At 39.9% G+C, this 24,207-nt stretch overlaps 1 protein-coding gene across 1 annotated transcript in view; it reads right to left on the reverse strand.

The window, feature by feature from the left end:
- Exoc4 (exocyst complex component 4) overlaps nucleotides 1-24,207 on the reverse strand; it is an 817,398-nt gene that overhangs the window by 168,809 nt on the left and 624,382 nt on the right. Inside the window, exon 12 of the mRNA XM_060380213.1 lies at nucleotides 10,141-10,277. Coding sequence (XP_060236196.1) covers nucleotides 10,141-10,277 — 137 coding nt within the window. The remainder of the gene's footprint in view (nucleotides 1-10,140; nucleotides 10,278-24,207) is intronic.

Here is a 24,207-nt window from a genome sequence, read left to right on the forward strand (position 1 = left end):
AAATAGTGATGATTTGACTAATTCTTTTCCAATTTGTATCCCCTTGATCTCCTTCAACTGTCTTATTGCTCTAGCAAGGACTTCCAGAACTATATTGAAGAGATATGGAGAGAGAGGGCAGCCTTGCCTTGTCCCTGATTTCAGTGAGATTAATTTAAGTTTCTCTCCATTCAGTTTGATGTTGGCTATAGGCTTGCTGTATATCACCTTTACTATGTTTAGATATGTGCCTTGTATCCCTGATCTCTCCAATACTTTAAACATGAATGGATGTTGGATTTTGTCAAATGCTTTTTCAAGATCAAGAGAGATTATCATGTGGTTGTTTTCTTTCAGTTTGTTAATATGGTGGATCACATTGATGGATTTCCATATATTGAACCACCCCTGCATGCCTGGGATGAAGCCTACTTGGTCATAGTGGATGATATCTTTGATGTGTTCTTGTATTCGGTTTGCAAGTATTTTGTTGAGTATTTTTGCATCAATGTTCATAAGGACTTGGGAAGGGGCATGTGTGAAGAAGGGGGAGTGAGGGTGGGATCAGGAGGGGAGGAGAGAGGGGCTTATGGGGGATACAAAGTGAATAAAGTGTAATTAATAAAACAAAATAAAATTTAAAAGCATAAAAATAATTTAAAAAATAAAAATGGATAAAAAGTTTACCTGATTCATGCTTTCTATGAAGTATCATTTACATATATTTTATAGTTAGTAAAACTGTGCGTGATGGCTTAAATGATAATGGCCCCCCTAGTCTCATATGTTTGAATACTTGCTCCCCAGTTGGTGGAGCTATCTGGGAAGGATTAGGAGGTGTGGCCTTACTGAAGACTGTATGCTCCTGAGGATGGTTTTAAGATTCATGCCATTCCCAATGTGCTTTTTCTGCTTCCTGCTTGTAGGCTGGGACATGAGATGCCAGCTGCTCCTGCCACCATGCTTTTGCTCCACTATCATGGATTCTAATAATCTGGAACTGTGAGCACAATTAAATGCTGTCTCTCATAAGTTACTTTGGTCATGGTATTTTACCATAGCTGAGTGAGCCAAGAAGGCTGAAGAGAAAGAGTCCTCAGAGGTTATATTTCATTAGGTTGGCAAATGTTCAAGGCAAGCTCAACTCTGTTCTCAGTACTACAGATGACGCAGGGATACTGAAGTACTTCCTGAGTCTGCAGGCATCTACAAATGTCTACTTTTCTGCTAGTTAACACGATGGGGCTGGAGAGAACTTCCATAGCTCCACACGGGCCCTGGTGTCCACCTCACTCATACCAGTCATATAGTACTCTGCCACAAAATGGGAAAATTTAAAAATTTGCCTTTCTTATCTATCCAGACATCCTGTCCTTGTTACAATTTCCTCATTTTCCCTCCTGCATCCATTTAACCCTTCTTCTTTACTGAGAGTCCATTCCATTCAGTTTAGCAGAAGCTTCCTCATTCGTCCAACAAACATGCCAAGGGGCTAACAAGATGTCATCCCTGAGTTGTACCTATTTTTTGTCTTCATACTTTATCAAGTATGCCCCCTTACCACTTGGGAATCCTAAGGATCAAATCCAAGGCATTTTGTACTCAAGCCAAGTTCTCTAGCAATTCCGTTGAGCCTCAGGCTCAGCTTGCAACTGTGTTGTGCTGCCGGGTGTCTTCATGTTCTAGCATGAGTTCTAGCTCCTTGAGGAAAACACAGTGAAAGGCTGAAAGGTGAGCCACAGCTGTCTATAAGCCCCAACAGTATGCTGTGTCTATTATCAACAGAGCCTCTAAGGGTGTACCAGAGGTTTTCTTTGTATTTTACCAGGTCCAATGTATGGCAGTGTGTGTGTGTGTGTTTGTGCTTACATGTGTGTGCACAATACCAGGTACTAGAGAAAAATTAAGGAACTGATGCTAAATTCGAATGAAGAGCAACTTGAGAAAACTGTGACCACTAAGCATTAAACAACTCTTTGGGAACAGATGGAACTGCTGGTTGAATCTCAGGGCATAGAGGACAAGCATTGAGAGAGACACATTTGGCTTGGAGGTAGCAGAATAATAGACAGACTGACTACCAGATTGGGAACATGGTAGGTTTTAGAACTCACAACTGAATTTCCTTGAGGCTCTAAGAAGTATGAGTAATTAAGGAAAAAAGCTTCTAGTCCTCATTTCCCTTTCGGGGAACATCTGCATCCCAAGCACACACCCTGACATTGTTCCAGAGCAGTCTTTCTCTCCTGAGCCCGGTGGTCACACAGGCAAGGTGCCTCTGACTTTTCCGCATATCTTTAAGCCCACAGCTTTGCTCAGGTTCTCCTGGCAGACTCAGAAGACAAACTGATTCTCAGCAGAGGGCATTGTGAGCTTGGGGATTCGACAGCGTCTGTCTGTGAGAGAGCTGCTGAAGAGAAAAGTCAGACTGCCACATTTCTCTGCTTCCTCCCTCCTTCCCTCCCTAGTGTTATATCATTTTGGATCATTTGAATTGTACATGGCTTTCTATTTAAGTCAGTCATTTGCTGGCAGCAAAACTAGAACATTTCCTGTTTTTCCTCTCACTGTAATCAGGATTTGGTTGTCCAAATTAGGACTGCCCTAATTACTCCTCAGCAGGTGCCAATCTGGGGGAGGGCAACAGACTGGAAGAGAGGAAGTAAGGACATTTTGCATCTTCAGAGTCAAGCAAGAAGAAAACACATTTTCCCTAAACCTGAAAAACCTGATTAAGTCACAAAACACACTCCATGGGGTTGTGTGTGGAGAATATACACACATGACCACTAAAACAAGAATAAAGATGGTTTTCTACTCATTTGCCTTCAAAGGTTTACAAATTTTCTTTTTGCAGCCAGAGATGAATTCAAGTTTAGACTCATAATTCAGCAGCCATGTACATCATGCCCAGTTAAAAATTTGGCACTAGGAAACAGGAAAACATCATCCTGGAGACTTCTGTCTAGCTCTCTCTGTCTCTCTCTCTCTCTCTCTCTGTGTGTGTGTGTGTGTGTGTGTGTGTGTTTCTACAGAGCTTCAGTCTCTTAGAAAAAATTATCAAGGCCATTTTTAGGTACATAGGCCAAGAACATTTTAGGTACATAGGCCAAGAACATAAAGCAATGGCTGTGTTCTAGTATAAACAGCACATGGGCTTAGTAGGTAGAGTGCGTGCTGCCAAGCCTGATCAGCTGATGTCTTAGTCACGGTTTCTATTGCTGCAAAGTAACACCCTGACCAAAAAACAAGTTGGAGAAGAAAAGGTTTGCTTGGCTTATGGTTCCACATCATAACTAAAGGAACCCAGGATGGGAATTCAAACAGGGCTGGAACCTGCAGGCAGGAGCTGATGCAGAGGTCATGGAGGGTGCTGCCTACTGGCTTACCTCCTCATGGCTTGCTCAGTCTGCTTTCTTATAGAACCTAGAACCACCAGCCCAGGGATGGCAACACACACATAGGCTGCCCCCTTTCCCCCATCACTAATTATGAAAATGCCCTCCAGGCTTCCCTACAGTCCCATCCTATGAAGGCATTTTCTTAATTGAGATTACCCTACTCTCAAATGACTTTAGCTTCTGTCAAATTGACATGAAACTTCCCAGCACACTAGAGTTCCAGTTTAGGAACGCACACAGTGGAAGGAAAAACCTGACCCACAAGTTGTCCTCTGACCTTGATATGAGTACCATGGTATGTGCACAAATGCATAGTGCCCCTCCAACAACTAATAAATATAATAAACAGTAGATGGTAAACACAGGTATCCTGGGAAATATAAATACAGAGAAATAATTGAATTTCTATACATAAAAGAGTTTACAGTGAACAAAACTATCCTCATTTCTGCCTAAAACCAACTGCTCTACCTGTGTATGTGATCCCAGCCTTACCTACCTGTTTACAACACAACTTCAGAGTCTCCATTTGTTTCATATACCAACAACCTCTCTCTACCAAATGGTTTCCAAATAAACATATGCATGTATGTGAAAAGGACACACCAAGTATAACAAACCTCCATGTGACCTCAGTTCTCTAGCTACTACTATATCCCTGCTCCCCTCTGTAGTGGCACTAACTCTAAATAAATGCTTAGCTTATCTTTATTACTTCTCTACTTATATTTTCCTTTCTCATCCATGCCATGCTGATTTGTACCCAATGCCCCATAGGAACAGGTCATAGGATGGTCACCAGTGACCTGCCAAATGAAAGACACCACTCAGTCCATGCTCTGATCAGACCTAACAGCAGTATCTTTCCCGGTTCACCTCTTTGCATCCTTTCCACATTACAGTTTTATTATTATTATTATTATTATTATTTTCCCATTTCATTGGTTGTTGCTTCTCAGTTTCTAGTCATTTTGCAGACTTCTTAGGTCTACATGTTTGTCATCTGTGCCATGGCTATCATAGCTCTGAATAACACTCATACCACAGCTCATTGCTGATAAATATCTATCTCCAGGCCAGAGCTCTCTCCTGATGCGGCCTCCATGTGTCCATGTGAATGCCTACGAGACACATCAAATTTAGATTCTGTTTATTTGCTCCTGGATCTGTAATATTCTTTTCCTCAGTGGGAATTTATTCAGAATTTAATGGCAAAAGATGGAAGATTGGGACAACAAGCTGAATACTATCCACATTGGGTTTGCACACACTATCTTGGGAAGACGTTGAAGGGAGAGTTGCATCAAGGGATTTAATCTTAGTGATGCACAGTGTCACAGCCTGTAATTCTAGTACTTTGGAGGCTGATGCACGAGAATTTTGAGTATGTATGTGGCTAGCCTAGGCTACACAGTAAGGTCTACACCTGCCTCTATAACTAAAACTGATTTTAGAAGGTCAGGGTGAAAAGCACTCACAAGAAAAACATCTCTGAAAGAGCAGATGCTGAAGGGTATTGGGCTGTCATGGACAGTGGTAAAGGCTACCACCGTCAAAGTTACAGCCAAGTAATCTAAAACAGCTGTAAAAGCTTAGCATTTTCAGACCACCTCTTTTTTGAGAAAGGCAAGTCAGGGTAGGGAGGCTGTGTGCTTTCTGAGGACATATAATGAGTAGGTACAAGGCTGGCATTCATTGTCTTATAGAGCCTGCTCCTGAGCCAAAGCTGGGCTCACTGCATAACACATACATGCTCACCTGGAGAGGTTAGCCCAACAAGCACCCTGTAAATTTTCAACTGACACTGTTCTGTTGAATGTTTTCCTAAAAAGAAACTAAACTGAAGAGAGGCATGGAACTTAGAGGAATAGCTCAGAAATTTTGATGACAGGATGAGGATTCAAAAATATCTCAATAGACTCAGATGAGGAGTTAAAAATAACATTATATTCAACAAGTGAGTGTGAGATCTTGAATCTATGTGTTTTTTTGCATTAAATTTTTTTATTTTCTTTTTTCTTTAAATATTATTTTTATTAATTACACTTTATTCATTTTGTATCCCCTATAGCTCCCTCCCTCCTCTCCTCCCAATCCCACCCTCCTTCCCTCTCCTTCACCCATGTCCCTCTCCAAGTCCACTGAGAGGGGAGGTCCTCCTCTCCTTCCTTCTGATCCTAGTCTATTAGGTCTTATCAGGAGTGGCTGCATTGTCTTCCTCTGTTGCCTAGTAAGGCTGCTTCCCCCTTGAGGGGAGGTGATCAAAGAGCAGGCCAATCATAATATAGAATAAACATACTAAAATCTGTACACCTAATGAAACCAATCAAGAAGGAGGACTCTGGCTAAGATGCTCAATCTCATTCAGAAAGGCAAAGAGGATGGACATCCGAAGAGGGAGAAAACAGGGAACAGGACAAGAGTCTACCACAGAGGGCCTCTGAAAGGCTCTACCTGCAGGGTATCAGAGCAGATGCTGAGACTTACAACCAAACTTTCGGTAGAATTCAGGGAATCTTATGAAAGAAGGGGGGGGGGATAGTAAGACCTGGAGGACAGGAGGTCTGCAAGGAGAGCAACAGAACCAAAAAGTCTGGGCAGAGGGGTCTTTTCTGAGACTGATACTCCATTCATGGAGATAACCTAGAACCCCTGCACAGATGCAGCCCATGGCAGCTTAGTGTCGAAGTGGGTTCCATAGTAATGGGAACAGGGACTGTTTCTGACTTGAATCTATGTTTTAAAAGTTACCACAGCTGAAAAGAGAAAGACACTTTCACCCTTGTTTCTTCTAAACCCTTCCCTGCCCTCTCTAGCCATCAGTGGCCTGGCATTACATAATTTACCTCCTCAGTATGTCCTGAAATTTCTTTCTTTCCATTTTCCTCAGCTCATTCTTAACAAGCACTTCCTGGCTTCACTTCCTTTTCTCTCTCTCCAATCTTCTACACAAACAGCAGAAGAGCCTCCACAGAACACCCCTCTGTACTTGGTGTCCTTCTTAACTTCACTCGTTCTTTACTGGCTAATTTTAAAACAGGCATGGGAAATACTGTCCCCCCCTCCACGCGCACGAACACACACACACACACACACACACACACACACACACACACATAGTCTCACCCTCAGTCATTCACTTGTTCTTCCCTTTTTTTATACCTCCTAACCTCTTGGATGTTCCCACAGCTCCATCCTACCCTTCCTGAGCTTCTCTGTCTTGATCATACTTATTCCCCATCAAACCAGTTCACATTCTTCTTCAAGCCTATCCTGCCCTCATTAGCAATGTAGTCGTATGGCTTGGCCCTTCTCTGCTTTACTTGATGTGTGGGTAGATGTATTCTGTTTCTTTGTCACATATTGCACCTTTCCCGAGACTGTAAAGTTCCATAAGGTAGAGTCTGTGACTGGTTAATTCTTTCTACACATACACATGGGGTGGAGGGGGGAGAGGAGGAGGAGGAGGAGGAGGAGGAGGAGGAGGAGAGAGAGAAAGAGAGAGAGAAAGAGAGAGAAAGAGAGAGAGAGGAACTGGATCTAGCTTTGGCTCTTGAAGGAGGCATGGGATGGTGATGTTCTAGCATGAGAGTCCACCTCATTAACCAGTCCAGACTGGGAAGATTCCGTTTTAAGGAGGGTATCAGGCTAATGACAATGCCAGAAACTGGAAATGTCCAGTCTGGGGGTGGGGGGAGAAACAACATTAAAACCAACAACCAAACAAAGAAACAGATAACCCCCACAATGAACCACAATAACTGTCTTCACAAATATGTAAGAGTTTCATACATAAGGAATAATACTGATTTTAATCTAATAAAAAGGAGTGGACTTTGTGTTCTCGAAAGGCATTGTGGGAGCTTGGGGTTATGATGTTTCTTTGTTTCTTGGTTCATGATGCAAGTTTTTGGCTTCACTGGGCACATCTTCTGCTTTAATATAAAATACTTTGTCAGAGGCTCTCAGCAATGGGAGCACCTGATCTGGACTGACCTCCAGAAGTGAACCAAAATGAACTTTTTTACTACGTAGGTTAATTGTCCAAACTATTTCCTTATATTAACCCAAACCTGACTAATACATAATGGCTTCCTATTACTTCACACAATGAAAGGAAATGATGAATACCATGGCAAGCTCTAGGGACTTAAAACTTTTCTGCCAAAATAATTAAAGCAACCACATACCTATCAGTAGAATTTAGATTTTAGAACCAATTACTTTATTATAAGATATTTATTATATTTCAGCTATAAGTGATATTCATCAACATTATTACTGGAGAGAAATTACTTTGTGCCCATAATCAGATATAGATATGTTTCAGAAAAAAAATCTTTAAATTTAATGGTGGTTTCACACAAAATAAATTACATTGTTATTAAAATCCTATTTTAAAATATTTTCATTGCTTAAATTGAAGTTTAAATGTTTAAACATTCTAATTTGGTAGGTGATACATTGGTACATCTACTTTGGAATATATTTTGTAAAACCTGAAAATAGAACACCCTTGGGATGGGCCAGAAATTCCAATTTCAAACAAATATGTGGTCAGTGACTTCAGCAATTTGTGTAAATATTATGTAAAACTATCATGTCCTCTCCACATGTTAAAGCTGACATACAGTGGTTCTTGGTATGGACTTAAATACTTGTAAAAGTCAGGCCTTTTGACATATCATAGATACATTTGTAAAAAATCAATGTTTAAATGTTTCAAAAGGCTAGAAACAGAAATATACTTGTTCTCTTTTAGATGTAGAATTTTTATACTTCAAATCCTGAGAAGTAGAGAGTGAAAACAGTTACTTGAGTTGTGTGAGGTGTGGGAAAAGGGAGTGTTGGATCAAGGACATAATCTCCATTAAATACATATAGTTAAAAGCTGGCTGAGTGTGGTGGCTCATGTCTTTAATTCCAGCACTCAAGAGGCAGAAGTGAGTTTGAGGTGAACCTGGTCTACAGAGTGAGCTCCAGGACAGCCAATGCTACACAGAGAAACTCTGTTGTAAAAAACAAAAACAAACCAAACTAACTCTCCTTTTCAAAACTGCTTAGCAGATTTTAAATGTTCATATCACATACATTAAAAATGTATATAAGGTTACACATATATCAATTAGGTTGATTTAATCATTATGTATTTAAACATTGAAACATTTCATTGTTTCCTAAGTAGATCCAATGATTACTTTTCAAGCAAAAATAAAAAATGTACTTAATGGGATCTCAATCTCACAGGTATTTGAAATCTTCCATTGGATATTTGTAAATATAGTAAAAAAAATCTTCTTATGGACTTTTTTCTTTGAATACCATTTGTATTTTATTTCTTCATTAAGTTTCATTGTAATGGAGTATACTTATATGCTTGAAACATAATCTTATTAGGTTGTAATTTTTGCCAAAGCAAATTTGTATAAAATCAAGTTTTAAAACAGGAATTTACCTTTTCTGTTACCACAAGAATAAATTTTAATATTTTTGAGTTACCATGATAATTGTTTGATCTGTAACTAAGCATAAAAATGTTACTAGTGTATGATTTTAATATAATACATTGACATTTTGATGAATATAAAAATAAATATTTTTGGGAGCACAACTCAATGGGATCAGGGCTTTTCAAACTTTAATTGAGCTATGAGACTATGGATAAATAATACTTCCTGCTGGGATAAAGGAGGTTTGCATTCAAGTGAATGATAATACTTTTTCAGATTACTGTCTTTCAACTTTGCCTCTTGACTCATGTAGAACGACCCTCACAATATCTAAATGTCCAAATCTTGTGTCTCAGACCCTCTGTTGATCAGTGTCCCTCTTCCTAGGTCACATCACCTCCTACTTCCTTCCGGGCAATCCTTACTGTCTCCTGCAAATACAAGGCCACTATGTTAGTGCGCCCTCTCCTTTACTGCAATGCCTTTAGGATTCTCTCCACTTCCATGAATCTTATCTGTCTAGCACACATGTCACCATGTGCAAAATCTTTCCTGTCTAATCATCCTTGTGTTTTTACAGATTATGACTATGTACTATACTGTCCCTCTCTAGCCTTAATTATATATTACATATAACTTAGTATTTTATAGTTCATTCTTTTTCTGTAATTGTTTCAAGTCTTGCCAACCAGGCCATAATTTGTTTCAATAATTAGTTTTCTATATGAAATGCTATGATCTTGCCGTGAGCTTGGGATGCTCTGTTGAAACCAGAAAAAAGAAATGTGAGGTCTAACTAACAGGTTTCAACTTCACAACCCCGTTTTTCTCCCTTCAACAGATACTAAAAACAGGTGTGATTTTTCCCTTCCTGACAGTAGGAGTGCTTCACGTCAATGTCAGTAGGAATATGTTTCTAAGAATGAGAAATACTCTACCTAAGAGAATATTAAGAGTTTAAATCGCTGTATTAGCAAGTCCTTTTCACTCACCAAGTACACTAATCAAGACCTGAAGTTTCTGAGAACGAGGTGTCTGAGGAAGACACATCTTCAAATTCTAGATTTCGATGACAATCAAAGCTGAAACCTGAGCTAAGCCATTACTGTCATCTTAAGGGTCTCTGCCCCTTTGTTCCTTTCATTCCCTTTGTCAGGGCCACTGTGTAAGGACCTAAGTGACTTTCTCTATGGTGCTCCTTCTTGTCAGGCTCTTTGACAAAGTCAGGGAAGCAGGCAAGGAAGGCAGTGTTGCCGGGCAGAGCTACCACCAGGCTCCACACTGACTCAGCATGCTCACTGGTGCTCTACCTGTAGGCTGTGGAGCAGGTGTCCTTGTACTCCTGGAGCTTCACACACACCATGTTGAGGAACTGATCTGAATATGCACTCAGGTCATGCATCAGGTTCATGAGGTCTTGCACTGTTTTCTCCACAATGATTGTGCTCTGGAAAGAAATAGAAGAGGATAGAAACTCATGAGATTTCTGTTTAGAAATAATGTACAGGACAAACAAAGACAACTTAAAGGATGTGATATCTTAAGGCACTTGACCTTCCTATAGGGTGTATCACCCAAAAATAAGGGCTAAAATTAACATCCAAATAAATATCTCACAGAGTGCTAGTCTTTCAAAGACTGTTTTCCCAGGACTGGCATAGGGTAGGGATTTTCAAAACTTTATGACATCTACAGATATCTCCATATATCTGTTTTTTAATGGTGCTGGTGATAGAATCCAGGACTTCACACTCTATCCCTGAGCTACATCCCCATTTCTGCTGTTTTTGAGACTGGGTTTTGCTCAGGTAGGCCTTGAACTCATGATATAGCCCAGAATGGCTTAAATTCATGATCCTCGCCTTCATTTCCCAAATGCTGGGGTTACTATCAGCACTACTGGAACCTCTGTGGGTTTTAAGAAAAGGAATTCATTGAGAATGGAAGCCTTATTTATCACTTTCAGGGTTCTGTTTGGAGAGTAAAGGCCTACTACAGGAAGTGAAAAGAAAAAGGCTGCCATGATTTATTTTAGATTTCAAAGCTATCACTGTAGTAACAACAAGAGGTAACATTTGCTCATATCTTTCAGCCTGCAGGGTGTTTGCAGCATTTGCTGTATCACTTGAAAGTCACGTGAGATTCATGGTTATCCTGAATGTTTATGGGCTCTTGTCAGCACAGGGAACAGCACTAAGCGCTTCCCTTGCTTTAACCTAGTTAACCCTTTCAGTAACCCTATAATTACTGTCAGTGGAAAGAGCAGTAAACAGGCTGAGAAAGAAACAAAAAAGCAAGGGCTCCAGGCTCTGTTCATTTTACTGTCCCACTCTGCTTTAACACTGACCCTGAGTATTGTCCACAGCCCATTTTTTTTTTACAAGATCATTGTGTTTCTCATCTATTTATGTTACTATAACAAATCAAAGGAGATGACCAACTTTCCAAGAGAAAGGCTACTTTGGCTCATAGTTTAGAAGTTTCGATCCATAACTTACTGGGTGGTTTTTGGCCTGTGCTGAGGTAGCATACAATGGTGGAATCACATTGTGAAACTAAACTGCTCAAGGCATGGCTGGTGCCTGAGAAAAGAGAGACTGGACTCCAGTGTCGCTTTCAAGAACATGTCCTACAGTGGCCTGAAGACCGGGCCCACTCTACCCCACTCTTTTTTTTTTTTTCAATGCAGTTTATTCAGGAACCTTGAACAATCATCTGACCCTGGGGAAAGCCAGCCCACAGCTTAAATAGCCTCTGGGTAGCCAACCCCAGCGTGCCACGTGGGCAATGCAGATAGGTCCACATACATAGAAGCAAGCCAGATCCTCAGCCTTAGCCAAATGTAGAGTTGTTTGTGACAGAGAGCACTCACCATCGGGAAGGTGGAAGGTGGAAACCAGCTCCATGTTTAAGGCGCGGCATTACGCAGCTCTCTACAGTTCCCCCTTTTTGTTTTAGATGCATCAGGCAAGAGTAGAGGTCTGATCTCTGATATTAGAAATAAATTGGGACTTTGTACCGATGTTCATTTAGGTGTCATCCACCCAAAGAGCATCAGACCCGTCCAATACCTTTTTCTCAGAGGCGGGACCTGGGGCATCAACCTGATTGCATGCTCTTCTCTGGGTCCAAAGCAGCTGACCCTGAGTACAGTGCTTAGCCTCACATCCTGAGCGTAACATTTTAGCTTTTTATGGTAGCCAACCATGCTTGGGGAGACTGTCCTGCTTCAATGGCTGTAAAGGCCTGAATGAACATGGCTGCATTACGCTGTTGTGAGACTCTAATCTTGCATATACATTCTTAAAGCTTCAACAGCCTTCCAAAAGCTCTTAGAGAATATGCCTTTAACACATGGGTTCTTGAGGGCAACTCCTGAGCCAAATGATGGCATTATTGTCAGCATTGTTGAAGAAGGGCACATATAGACTATGACTTTAAAACTGAAATAAAAAACTTCCAAAGAGAAAAATAATACAACTATCTTAAAGATAGAGTGCTATGCAACAACTTAGTACTACTTCTGAAAAGAAGATAAGAGTGAGTTGTTGAAAGCTTTATTTCATGATCCCTTCGAAAAGAGATTACACGAACGTAAACATTAATTGCAGCCTGTAACCCTTCAGTCAATAAGAGTTTGTTAGATATTCATTTAAATAAAATAATAGACTACAGGAGACTTAGCCATAAATAAAAATATTAATTTTTTTTACAGTCTCACAGTGACCTAGGAAAGAATCAAAGGCATTTCATCATGCTTAAAGATACACTATAGAGACATGGTTTTAGATATTTTTTTCCTGAAAGTTAAAAGACCAGATAAAAGTACAGATAATGGAGGATTAGCCTGAATTATGAGTTACAGTTGCATGCTTATTTAAGATGATTTGGTGGTAGAGGCTTCTGCCCACTATGCTTTCCCTTCCCCTTCCCACTCCTACTGAAATAATTAGAAGGCAAGAATAAAGGAACATTATAGTTTGTAAGGCAAACCTCATAGGAAACCAAATTACAGTCTCTATAGAATCCTCACAAGTTCAACTTCCTTTTCTGTATTGATTTTGAGATTAAAGCACTGCAGCTTCACCCTGATCTATAATCCCATTCCTCTGTATTTGTGTGTGACTGACAGAAATTGATTCTGCCCAGCTACATGTCCCCACGTGAAGCATCTAAAATCCTCATCCCAATTCAGAACACAAGATATGCTACAAAATGTGGACAGCAATTAATAAAGCAGAAAGGAGCTCAGCAATCCTCACAAAGCCTGTTTCAATTCTAAAGCACTGCAAGATGAACACGAGGAGATTACTCTGATCATTAGGAGAAGGGGCCTGGTTCTGTACTCAATTATACGATTGATAATCAGCTCTGGGGTGGCTTGGATAGCCCCTTCCTTTATTATGACTCAATTTAGTCCACTAATAAAAAGAATAATTTGATTGCTCCTTTATTGGTCCACATGAGCCATGTATTCAGTCTGTGCATTGGTACTTTGACACTGGCTGAATTAGTAGTGTTTAACTATTCTCAAGCATTTTCAGCTGTGTCTGGCCACCCCAACTAGGTTATCAGCTTTTCAGAAGAGACTGACATGCCCCCTTTCTTTTTGTTCATTTCCCATCCTTCCTTCCACTCTCTCATCACATGTCAGGATCTTCAGAACTAATAGAATGCTTGCATAAAAATATAAACTTCTCACTGGAGGTCACATAGGCAAGGGATGTGAGAGAAAAATAGGCATCTGCATTTTGCAGTCTTTTTTGGTGAGAGAGGTTTGTATCAGCTAGGGTGCTTTTGGGTAATCAGAATGGAACTGACAGAGTTTGGAGGAGAAAGGATGTCTGAATAGTCTCTGGAGGTCGAGGTTTTGGAGGTGAGCAGGAAGTACCAGAAGGGACTAAGGAGAAAGGCACAATTTAATTCCAATGGCTGTGCTCGACACGGCACCTATGTGATGCTATATGATTACATACAATCTCCCAGCTGTTTGGTTGGTTTACCTTGTCACCACAGCACTCTGGATAATCAATCACTACATTCTCTTCAAGGAAAATGAAACTGCACTTTGCAAAATGATGGGGATTTTTATGGGAAGAAAGGTCTACCTTTTTCAAGAAGTTATAACAATTTCCAAATCAGTGGCTCTGACAGATAAATGCTGGAAATATTAAATTCCAACAAGGTCAATCCTGGTTTTATTTATTTGATTTCTTTAGCATTATCACTGATTCACTGGTGCATCGTTAATTTAGAAGTTTGCCAATGTGAGTATAAAGATTTCATAATAAGTAAAAGTGATTTTATTCATTATAATTTCCATTAAACACATGGAAATCATTTATATGTATTTAGGAACAGTTCTTACAACTTATTAGCAAGTAAGGAAGTATGAGCATGACCAAAAGGGAGGGGGGTCCCTAGACAGCTAATGCAATGAGAAACTGGTATGAAAAATAAGCAACCGAAGCTTATTACAGGGATACAAGAGTACTTCAAAGTACAAGTAGGTAAATAAGAACCAACAATTTGGTTCTGCAGTGAAAAATAATTTTCGTAGAGGGCTTGTCCAGCATGAGGGTGGTCCTAGAGTTGATTCTCATCACTGTACAGAAACACAAGTAAACCTTCTGAGTGGGATCATTGGGTATTTTTTGAGACCTAAACCACTGTTTGCCAAAACTGGGCTCTGTAAAATGATACTAATATTACTATTAAAGAAACCTGGCTCCATGCTCAAATGGAAAATGATAAGATAAAGAAAACTGACTTGAAACCTTCATATATTAATGTTAGCATAAACATTCAGGAAATGACTATAGTATGCCATCTTATTCTAATACCGGAGCTAAAAAAAAAAAACCTTGAAAACACAAAATCATTTGTCATAGACCTTTACATCTGCTGAAAATGTATTTGAAGATACATTTTCTACAGCATGTAGGCCCCTAGATGGTCCCTGGTAACCACTGGTTCACTTGGTTGTCTCATCCACTAGACCCTACTTTTTTAAAAATAAGGTCATTGACCATTCCTTCATACCATTAACACTGGGCCCATAAAGCTCACACACTATTGGTTATATATAAACTATACTCAATAAAGTAATATATAGTACTTTCAGAAATGGAGAAGCAAAAGTTCTCTCTCTCTCTCTCTCTCTCTCTCTCTCTCTCACACACACACACACAGGATGAGATCAGTTAGAATAGTGGCTTCCCTTCAAAAGGGTAGATTCTGATTGAGAATGAAAGGATCTTCTGGGTGCTGGGAATATTTGGAATGGGTAGCTTCTGCATGAATAAAAGCACAAACATTTTTGCACTTCAGATGACTGCCCTTTACAATGTGAAGTTTAACAGAAGAGGAAACAGTTATAAGTTATATTTGATCATGTCTCTCACCACCTTCAAACGTTTTAGTGGACTAGGCCCATGCTCTTCAGATAATGCATAAGGGCCTTTTACAACACAGCTTCCATTCTTCATTTCCAGCCTCCTACCATTTCCCCCTTAGATCTCTAAGATTCAGACTCCTTTCAATCCCCCATGACTATTTCAGGGTCTCATTACTGCCTACAACACTCCATCCCTTGTCTCCTTTCCCTGCAAAACATCCTCTTATCTTTCCAATCTCAGTAAGAACAATCTCATGGCTGGGAGATTCTTCCCAAGCCCACACTAGGGGGATCTCCCTGTTATAAGCACCCAGAACATCTTTTATTTGTTTCCTATATAATTCCATGCTTTTAACTGATTTCCCAATGGTCCATAAGATTTCAGAAAAGAGAGAAAAATATATAGAATATGACACACAAAAGGTAGTCAGTAAGTATTCCTTAATTACAGACTATGTGATTATTCCTTCAGCACCTCACTGAGAAAGATGACAGGAAGGTCACCGAAGATGTATTCTGGAGTTTGTTTCTCAATAAGAATACCTTATATCCATAACAAAACCAGACAATTACCAAAATTTCCTTCAAAGAGGAATGAAAAATAAAACACACACAATGAGATGCTACAAAGCAAAGCAAGGCAAAAGACCTTTAAAAGTAATAGATCAGTGCTACACTGGAACAGTCCTAGGGATGACCAGCACAGAGCAAATCTTAAATGGAAATGAGCACTTACAGAAGAGTGTTTACCATCTGATTCCGCAGGTGAGAAGCTCAGGTTCAGAGGTAGTCAATAGCCATCCTGTTAGAATAGAAGCTATTTGTGCTAGAGGTAGTGTATGTATGTGTGTGTGTGTGGGGGGGGGGGGGGGGAGTAACAGAAAAAGGAATCTTCTTGGTGGCACAGGGGCAGATGTTAAACTTCAGTTGTGAACTATTATATCCACTCACTGTGTAAACAAACAGGCACTCCTTCAGAAAGCTCTAAGATTAGTTCCCTTTCTCTGTGTCCTATTTTAATGGTTTTGTAGTTTTAAATGTGAAGATACAGCAGAATTACTGAAATTATTACTGCTGACCAGAAAAGACCTACTTGGAGAAGATCAACAGAAAATTTAACTAATTCATTAGGACTATCTTTTCTCTGAGCAACACTGGGTTCACTGTAGAAGAGACAAGGCCCCGAAAAGACAGCATTCCTGCCACTAGCCATTTTGGATGAAAAAGTAAGTTCTTCTAAAATACAGTAGAGAAATAGAAAAAGAAAGAGTTAATGGTACTGGAGCAGATGGCTGGAGAGAGGTAAGAAAGAAGGATCTGCACTTGAACTGAGCCCCAAACTACCAATAGTGATTGTAGGCTGAACAAGAGCACTAGTAAAGACCTTCAGGTTAGTGAAACAGCGTGGGTATGAACTAGAATGGGATTCAAGGGACCCAAGGGGTCCTTTGTGATGGGGAGGAGGAAAAGAGGGAGAGGGAGGTGTCACGGGAGCAGGCGTCAGAAGTCTAATCTTTCATGAAGTATACATGTATGTAGGACTGAACATTTTGAAAGTCTCTTTTCCAACAAAAAGATGCAGCAAATCAATCCAAGTTGGTATCATTAATCAGTGATGACCCCTTCAAATGCATGAAGTGGACTTCAGAAGCTCTACCTTTCAGAAAGATGAAGATACCTGTAGTGCAGTCAAAGAGAAGCATTCCAAAGCGCCTTCATCAGGCCAAAGAACTAAGCAGGATTTATAATTGCCTTAGACAAGCAAAAAATGATATCAAATTTTGGAGAATCAGAAAACTACTAGATTCCTTTAGAATTCATATAAGCAGTTGCACAAGCTTATTTGCTCATTAAGATCTCAGAGAATGAGACAGTGAGATGGCTCAGTCTGATGACCTTAGTTTGATTCCTAGAATGCAGAGGATGGAAGGAAATAATAAACTTCTACAGGTTATCTTTGGCTCTCCACATGCAATTCATGCACTTGTGTGCCACTGCCCCATACACACAAAAAAATAAACATAAAATTTGTATTAAAAACTTGGAAAATATATGACACAAATTATCAATCATATATGTGTAAGCATTTGGCCAAGGGATCACTTATGTTGAACAGACCGTACCTCATGTTTCTTTTAAGCCCAGATGGCTGTTTACTGAGTTGTTTTTTCATAATTCAAAGCAAATGAAAGTAATAGGAAGAGAAAGGAAAGTCTACAACATCTGTGCCTCTTTAGCCTGTGAGATCCTAAGGAGACTTTTTTTAAATTTAATTAAATTTTTATTTTTATATTAATTACAGTTTATTCACTTTGTATCCCAGCTGTAGCCTCCTCCCTCATTCCCTCCAAATCCCACCCTCCCTCCCCCATCTCCTCCCTGCCCCTCTCCAAGTCCACTGATAGGTTAAGGAGACTTTCATTACAAAGTAAATACGAAGTAATCAGGAACTATTTGTTACATCTCCCATATCAGTGAAATGTTACAGGCAGGTTATCATTTCCTCCTTGATATATAAAGAAACACAGGAAGAAGAGAGAAATCAAAGAAGAGCTGAGTATTAGTGCTTGTAGAAATGCCCACTTCTCTCTCTTCCCCATTCAGATTAGTATGACCCCCCCAGTGGCAGCATGACCCATAGTCATAGACATGACTGCAGGTGGCAGCGCAGACCATGGATAGCTGCATGGCTTTCAATGGTAACACAAGCCATGAACATCACACAGACCTGGTTGCAGCAGGACCACTGACCCAGACAAGGCCCTCCGTGGTCGCACAGGCCTGGGCTTCCCCGTGGCCTCAGATGACAGTGCAGCCCACTTGCATCAGCCTGGTCCTCACTGCTGTTGCATCTCATTGTATCTCTAGTCCTGTCTCTCTCCACCCTGCATGTGCAACTCCATTTTTTCTGTCTTTCCCATCTCTCTACCATGTAGTTGTTCATTGTGGTTGTGCCCATCACCCATGCTGTGAAGGCGGGGTGGCCTGGCTCAGTTTATGATATTTCATAGGCTCAAGCCAAACTTCTGAGATGAGCAAAACATCAGAAAGTAAACTATCAACCTGAAAAGCCAACGAAGAAGTTGAGAATACTGTGAGGTTCACAGTTTGAGAGATTCAGTCTAATAGCACAGTGAAGAACTAACTCAAGCGACTGAGTGGCAGTGGCAAATTTTGTGCTGATTATTAAGCAAAGTTCCTTTTTCTCTGAACAACTAAATCAACTATCAGTAAGATTCTGGAAGTACAGACCTTCAGTGCTAGTAGCTATTCATGGATAGCTGAAGTCCTCTCTTCTTATTATCCCCAAACCCTGGCCTTTAAATTCATCAGGAACTGATACCTAAAATGAAAAGACAGACTGGAAGGGCACAGGACTAAAACTTCTTCCTCAAATTGGGTCTTAGTGTAAATTCCCATGCCCTGTTATCAACATAATCCACAGCATTTTCTGACATGACTCTTCCCATTCTTGAGAAGACTGAATACTATAAAATGTCAGTCAAGATCCTAACAGATTGTGAGAAAGTACGACAGTCATTAGCTTCCCTATTTCATAGCAAGTCTAATACTCAAAGCCATTTACAGGAGGAAGCATAACACTTGGAAGGTTTGTAGAGGATGCCAGAGCATCAAGCTGCCACCAAAGGTACTGGGACATTCTTCTGTTTCTTTACATTTCATTCTCAAGCCACTGCTACTAGACTCTGTCATATGGCAAAGCATCTCTAATCACAGGAGCTTTTTTCTTGAGGTAGTAATGTTATTCAAACATTTTATGTGATTATTTTGTCCTTTTAAAGATGACACATCCGCAAATTTTTTAAAAATTTTTTGCCAACTAACAGATGCAAGAGTTCAGAGAAGACCTTTTGCTGTTCTTATATTAGCAGATATAGGGTACTCAGCAGGAGATTCTAGTGGCTTATAATGGGACTTGAGTCATTAGGGAAGGGATTTATATATTAGGCAAATATATAAATCAACATGTCAGAGGAGGAAGACAGGGTGGACCCAATGGGAGATGCACACTACATCCCTATGTGTTCCACAGGTGCAGGCTCACCTGTCGTTAGTGGCTCACACCATATGATCATCAATTATGCTGACAAGCTTCACTACAAATGTTTTCAGCCTGGGTTACTTAGGCACCTCTGAGGTGAGTTCCAGAGCCCTCTGAGGAGAAGAAGTAGGAAGCTTGGCTTCCCATAAAAATGGAACATATGGGCCCTTTCAGGGGAGAGAGCATGCGAGCAAGTGTGCAATCATCCACACATGTTCAAGGGTAGAATACAACCCAGATTCACTTCATACCAGGAATAAAAACATCTGAGAACTAATGACTTCTAAAATTACTTCCCATTAAAACAAAACAAAACAAACCCTAGAAGTTGTAACCCAGCATTCTAGCTCATCCTAAGAACAAACTTAACTATTCACCATGGCCTTTCCATGTTGGACAAGTCACAGTGTGTTGCAACTGACCTCCTTCCCTCTACAACAACAACACAACAAAACTGAAAGACTAGCCAACAGGAGAGCTGGCCTCCCAACATGATTTTCCTGTTGCCTGACTTGGGATAGTTGATGGAGTCTTTTCCCTTTCTACATTTGCAAACAGTGGGATACTCTTCATGACCCAAGATGACATCTCTAGCCCACCACCATAACATGAACTTAAGTGACAGGGCATCTTCTACACTTTAGGCCCACATCATTTACACTTCTCTTTCTAGGTTTTAGCTTCTTAGGTACATTATTTGTGAGGAAATGGACCAAAAATGAGCTTGGAAATCCCCATGATACATTCCAATGAACAAAACTCCAGGGCATCCTGCCAAAGCTAGTGTGAAAAGAACCACCTACACACTGCCCAGGGAGGAAGATTTCCTACCATGAATAATAGTAAGTGGTTTAAAAGTGGAATATTGAAGCTTTGAAGTACTTCCTTCTAAGACAGTCTTCACACAGGAAACACCTATACCCCTGGGAAAGATACAGACAATACTTAGAATGCACAATTCTTTCTAGGCAGTGGGAACAAGGTAGATGAGCAGAGATATAATTTTTTAATTTAATAAGTAAGGCCAACTCCCAAAGTCTTGAAACAACATAAAACAAAAATTTGTATCACTGTTTATAAAGGTGTGAATGTTTTAATGCCCCAAATAGGAAGAATAATTCTCCCCAAGGAAGCAAACTTTAAATCTCTCCCCCCCAATCTGTCCTCTCTTACCTTCCCTCTCTCCCTTCTCCCTCCCTCAACACCTTAATTCATTGACTTTCTTGTCTGGCCTTTGGAGCCATCACTCTTCTGAGTAAGGTATTAGGCATCAGTGGTAGAGCAAACTCTGCAGACACCACGTCTGATGAGCCATATGCCCAAGCTCAAAGTCCAAATATTATTTGTGTTTTCAAGTATTCAGCTCTTGCTTTTAAGCCATCATGATGCTAAACTAGGGTTCTATATTTCTATCATTTTTTTCACGAGACTATAGATGAGAACAGAAACAGACTTGAACAATTTCAAAAGTAAAATGTACAGACTCAGCTGTCATTATTTTGCCTTTGGTTTGCTAAGAATATTGAAAAATACAACATTAGCACACAATTCAAATGCATTAGATGAAATTGTTCAGCAGCCTTTTACTGTGAGGCCTTAGGAGGAGGAACTCTGAGAACATGCACATATAATTTGGAAAGAAAATTCTAATGATTCATAAAATTACTATGGTTCCCATGCACCTGAAAACAATAGAACCCACAGCAAAATACAGACTGAGCATTCAAATCATTATAATGGTCTTTCATTTTTTCTTTTTAACTCTCTGCTCCTGTTATCACTTGAATTATCTTTTAAATGAAAAGTAGAATGCCCTTGCTGTCCATTTTCTTCTTTTATTGTTTCTATTTTATTCTAAGAATGAAGGTAAAATTAAGAGCCTAGATCACTGGCGATTTCCAGATGGTCAGACAAATGAGCACTCTGGCTCCTGGGCCACTTTTTCATAGACACAGACACCCATCTTGCACTCTGCCTCCATGGCGTTTGTTCAAAGAACATTTTGATTTAGCACTAGTACCTTAAATTTGTGACAGCTGAATTTCTTCCTTTAGGAAAAACTAAAATTGATTTAATTGCTGAAATCCAAATGGGAATTTTCTAAGCAGTCTGAAAAATGTTCCTTTTGGGCTTAGAGTGTAGCTCAAAGGTTGCTTAGCAAATATGAGGTTCTGAGTTCAACACTTAGATAGAGAAAGGGATGGGGGGTCTGGGCATAAAATGTTCTTTATTTCCCTGCTACACATATTTGAAAGAAAATACTAAAGTTTATGTTATAGATTTTAATTTTTGCGAGGTATTCTGAAATGTAACTCCTTTTCTTCTTATCTGTTTTCATTTCTAATGATTACATCTTATTTATTTCATTTACTTTTCCACTAGCTCCCAGGAGCTATTATTACTTTAGCTATTTTGCCTCTTCTTTGATTTAAACATGTTTCATAATACTGTTCTTGACTCTTAGTACACAGTACACTGGACAGAATAACAACTGCCAAGCACTTATTTATTTATTTATTCATCTATTCATTCATTCATGCATTTATTTATTTATTTTTATATTATTTGGGACAAAGTCTCACTATGTAGTCCAGGCTGGCCTTGAACTCATGATCTCATGTCCTATGCATTTTAGAGCTGAGGATGTATGTGTGAGCCATCATACCCAGCTTACAAGTACTTACTTCATTAAATAAATCTGCACATATTGCTTACTGCACTGCTGGAAATTTTCTAGGTATTTTAAAAAGTAACTTATGCCTCATGATACCCAATGAGGCAAAGACAACTAATCTGGATCATGACGATTAGTAAAAAGATTCAGTAAACAGCCCAAGATGATAACCAGTAAGTTTGGGCCAGAATCAAAGTCATTTAATTAGTCTGTCTCCAATGCCCTTGCTCTTAACTACTGCAAGGCAAAAAATGTGAAGCAGCTGGTAAAAGTGATGGAAGGTAGATGCAGACAAATGGCTGACTGAGTCACTGGGAAGGAGAGCAAGGTCAGGACATAGCCATGAACTCAGAGAGAAAATCCGGGCCTAATGCTTACCACTATTGAGGGCCAAGGAAACACAACATAGCTATGGCTATCCTGGAGGTAGAATTTTGATATCTTGAAGAGAAATGGTAAATGGGTTGGCTGAAGTTCATGAGCAACTGGTAGGCTCAGAGATGAGCATGGCTGGTTGTATGCTGAGAAACTCCTGATAGCAGGGTCTCCTTGAGTTGGCAGAATTCTAACTTATTGTGTTCCTTGGCTTTGGTTATGTAAGCAGTTCTGATATGATGGGTTTTAAGCAGCCAGTGTGACATCACTGAATTTAGAGCTGAAATGCACAGCAACATGTGTAGTGATACAGATAACTTCAAGAGCAGGGGTACTAGTATGATCCCGTAGAACAATCAGAATCTGATTCACACTTACTATCATTACTCTTGACAGTGACTTTTTTCATTAATTGCTTTCTTTATTAATCAGCTCACAACATTTCTGAGAATTTTAGACCCAGCTCTTGGGTGCCCAGGAGTATGACTCAAATACCTGCTATACTAGTTGCTTTTCTCATCACTGTGGCCAAACACCTGACAAGAAGCAACCTAATGGAAGAGAGGCTTATCTTGGCTCAGGGTCTGAAGGGGCATAGTTGACACGGCGAGGAGGGCATAGTGCTTGCTAACGTCGCAGTGGACGAGGAATTCCACAGAGAATAGACATTCCCATGTTCAACTGGTTTTCTCACTTCTTTCCTATTTATCCAGCCAAAGACTACAGCCCAGAGCATGGTACTGCCTACATTCCAGATAGTTCTTCAGCCCTCTGTTAATTCTCTGTGGAAACACCCTCACAGATGGCCCTAAGCTGTATCTCATTAATGGTCTAGGTTTCCTTTTTCATTTTAATTTTTAAAAAGTAAAACATTAAGTACATTATTTCTTCCCTTCTTTTTCCTCAACTAATCTCTACCATGACCCCACCCAATGGGTTTCTTAGTCCAAACAAGTAAACAATAAAAACTACTCATCACCATCATAGAGAACAGACTTACAGATAGTCATAAAACAACATTAAAGTAAGTCCCAATTGTAAAACTATGTAAAAGAAAAAAATATGACTGGGAATTTAATAAGGGCAATTTATGCAAAAATCTGGACACTGCACTGAGAAATCCTTCCTGGAAATCCCTGAGATGGACTAGGTAAAACATGAAGGTAGCTAGAGAAGACATCTGACAAATTTAGTAAGGTTCCCAGGACAATCCCAAAGTCCATCACCACCATGGTCAGGACAGACTGCTCCACTTGGTGGACCTCCATCACACCTGTTTCACGAAACCTGAGTATCGTTTGAGTATGAGGAGATGTGGGGAGGTATATGAGGGGGAAAATCTTATGGAGAAGACTCTGCCTATTTCTTTTGTTGCTTAAGATATTAATTGAAAATAAGTCCACCAAGAAAAACACAATAAAATTTTTTTTGCCCTCCAGTCATTTCTGTAGTTTTTACTGAGTGGAGTGAAATATAGAATTTATGTGTGTTGGACTGAAAGATTAGGGCAAGGTCCATCTCATTAATCCAAACTGCCAAATAATGGACTGTTTTGCTAATTGACACCTGAACATATAATTACAGCTGGCAACTCTACATAGCAGAAAGCCTTAGGTCGAAAGCCAGCCAGCTTCCAGATCCTAAATGTCAAGCTGTGGCTTGCAGTGGAGTTGGTTAGTACAATTCTGTGCATAGTGGACGCACAGAAACCCCCCAGCTTGGCTTAGAGGATGCCAGAAGACACTAGGGCCCCTTTGGTTTTATTGAGCACAGAGTTTCTGTTCCCCTGATGACTCCACACTAGAGAGCAGGCATTTTCTGCTGTAGTATTACAGTTTAGAGAAGGGAGTCTATCTTGCTGCCATACT

Source organism: Meriones unguiculatus, chromosome 3 (genome assembly GCF_030254825.1).
Source record: "Meriones unguiculatus strain TT.TT164.6M chromosome 3, Bangor_MerUng_6.1, whole genome shotgun sequence".
Lineage (NCBI taxonomy): Eukaryota > Metazoa > Chordata > Mammalia > Rodentia > Muridae > Meriones > Meriones unguiculatus.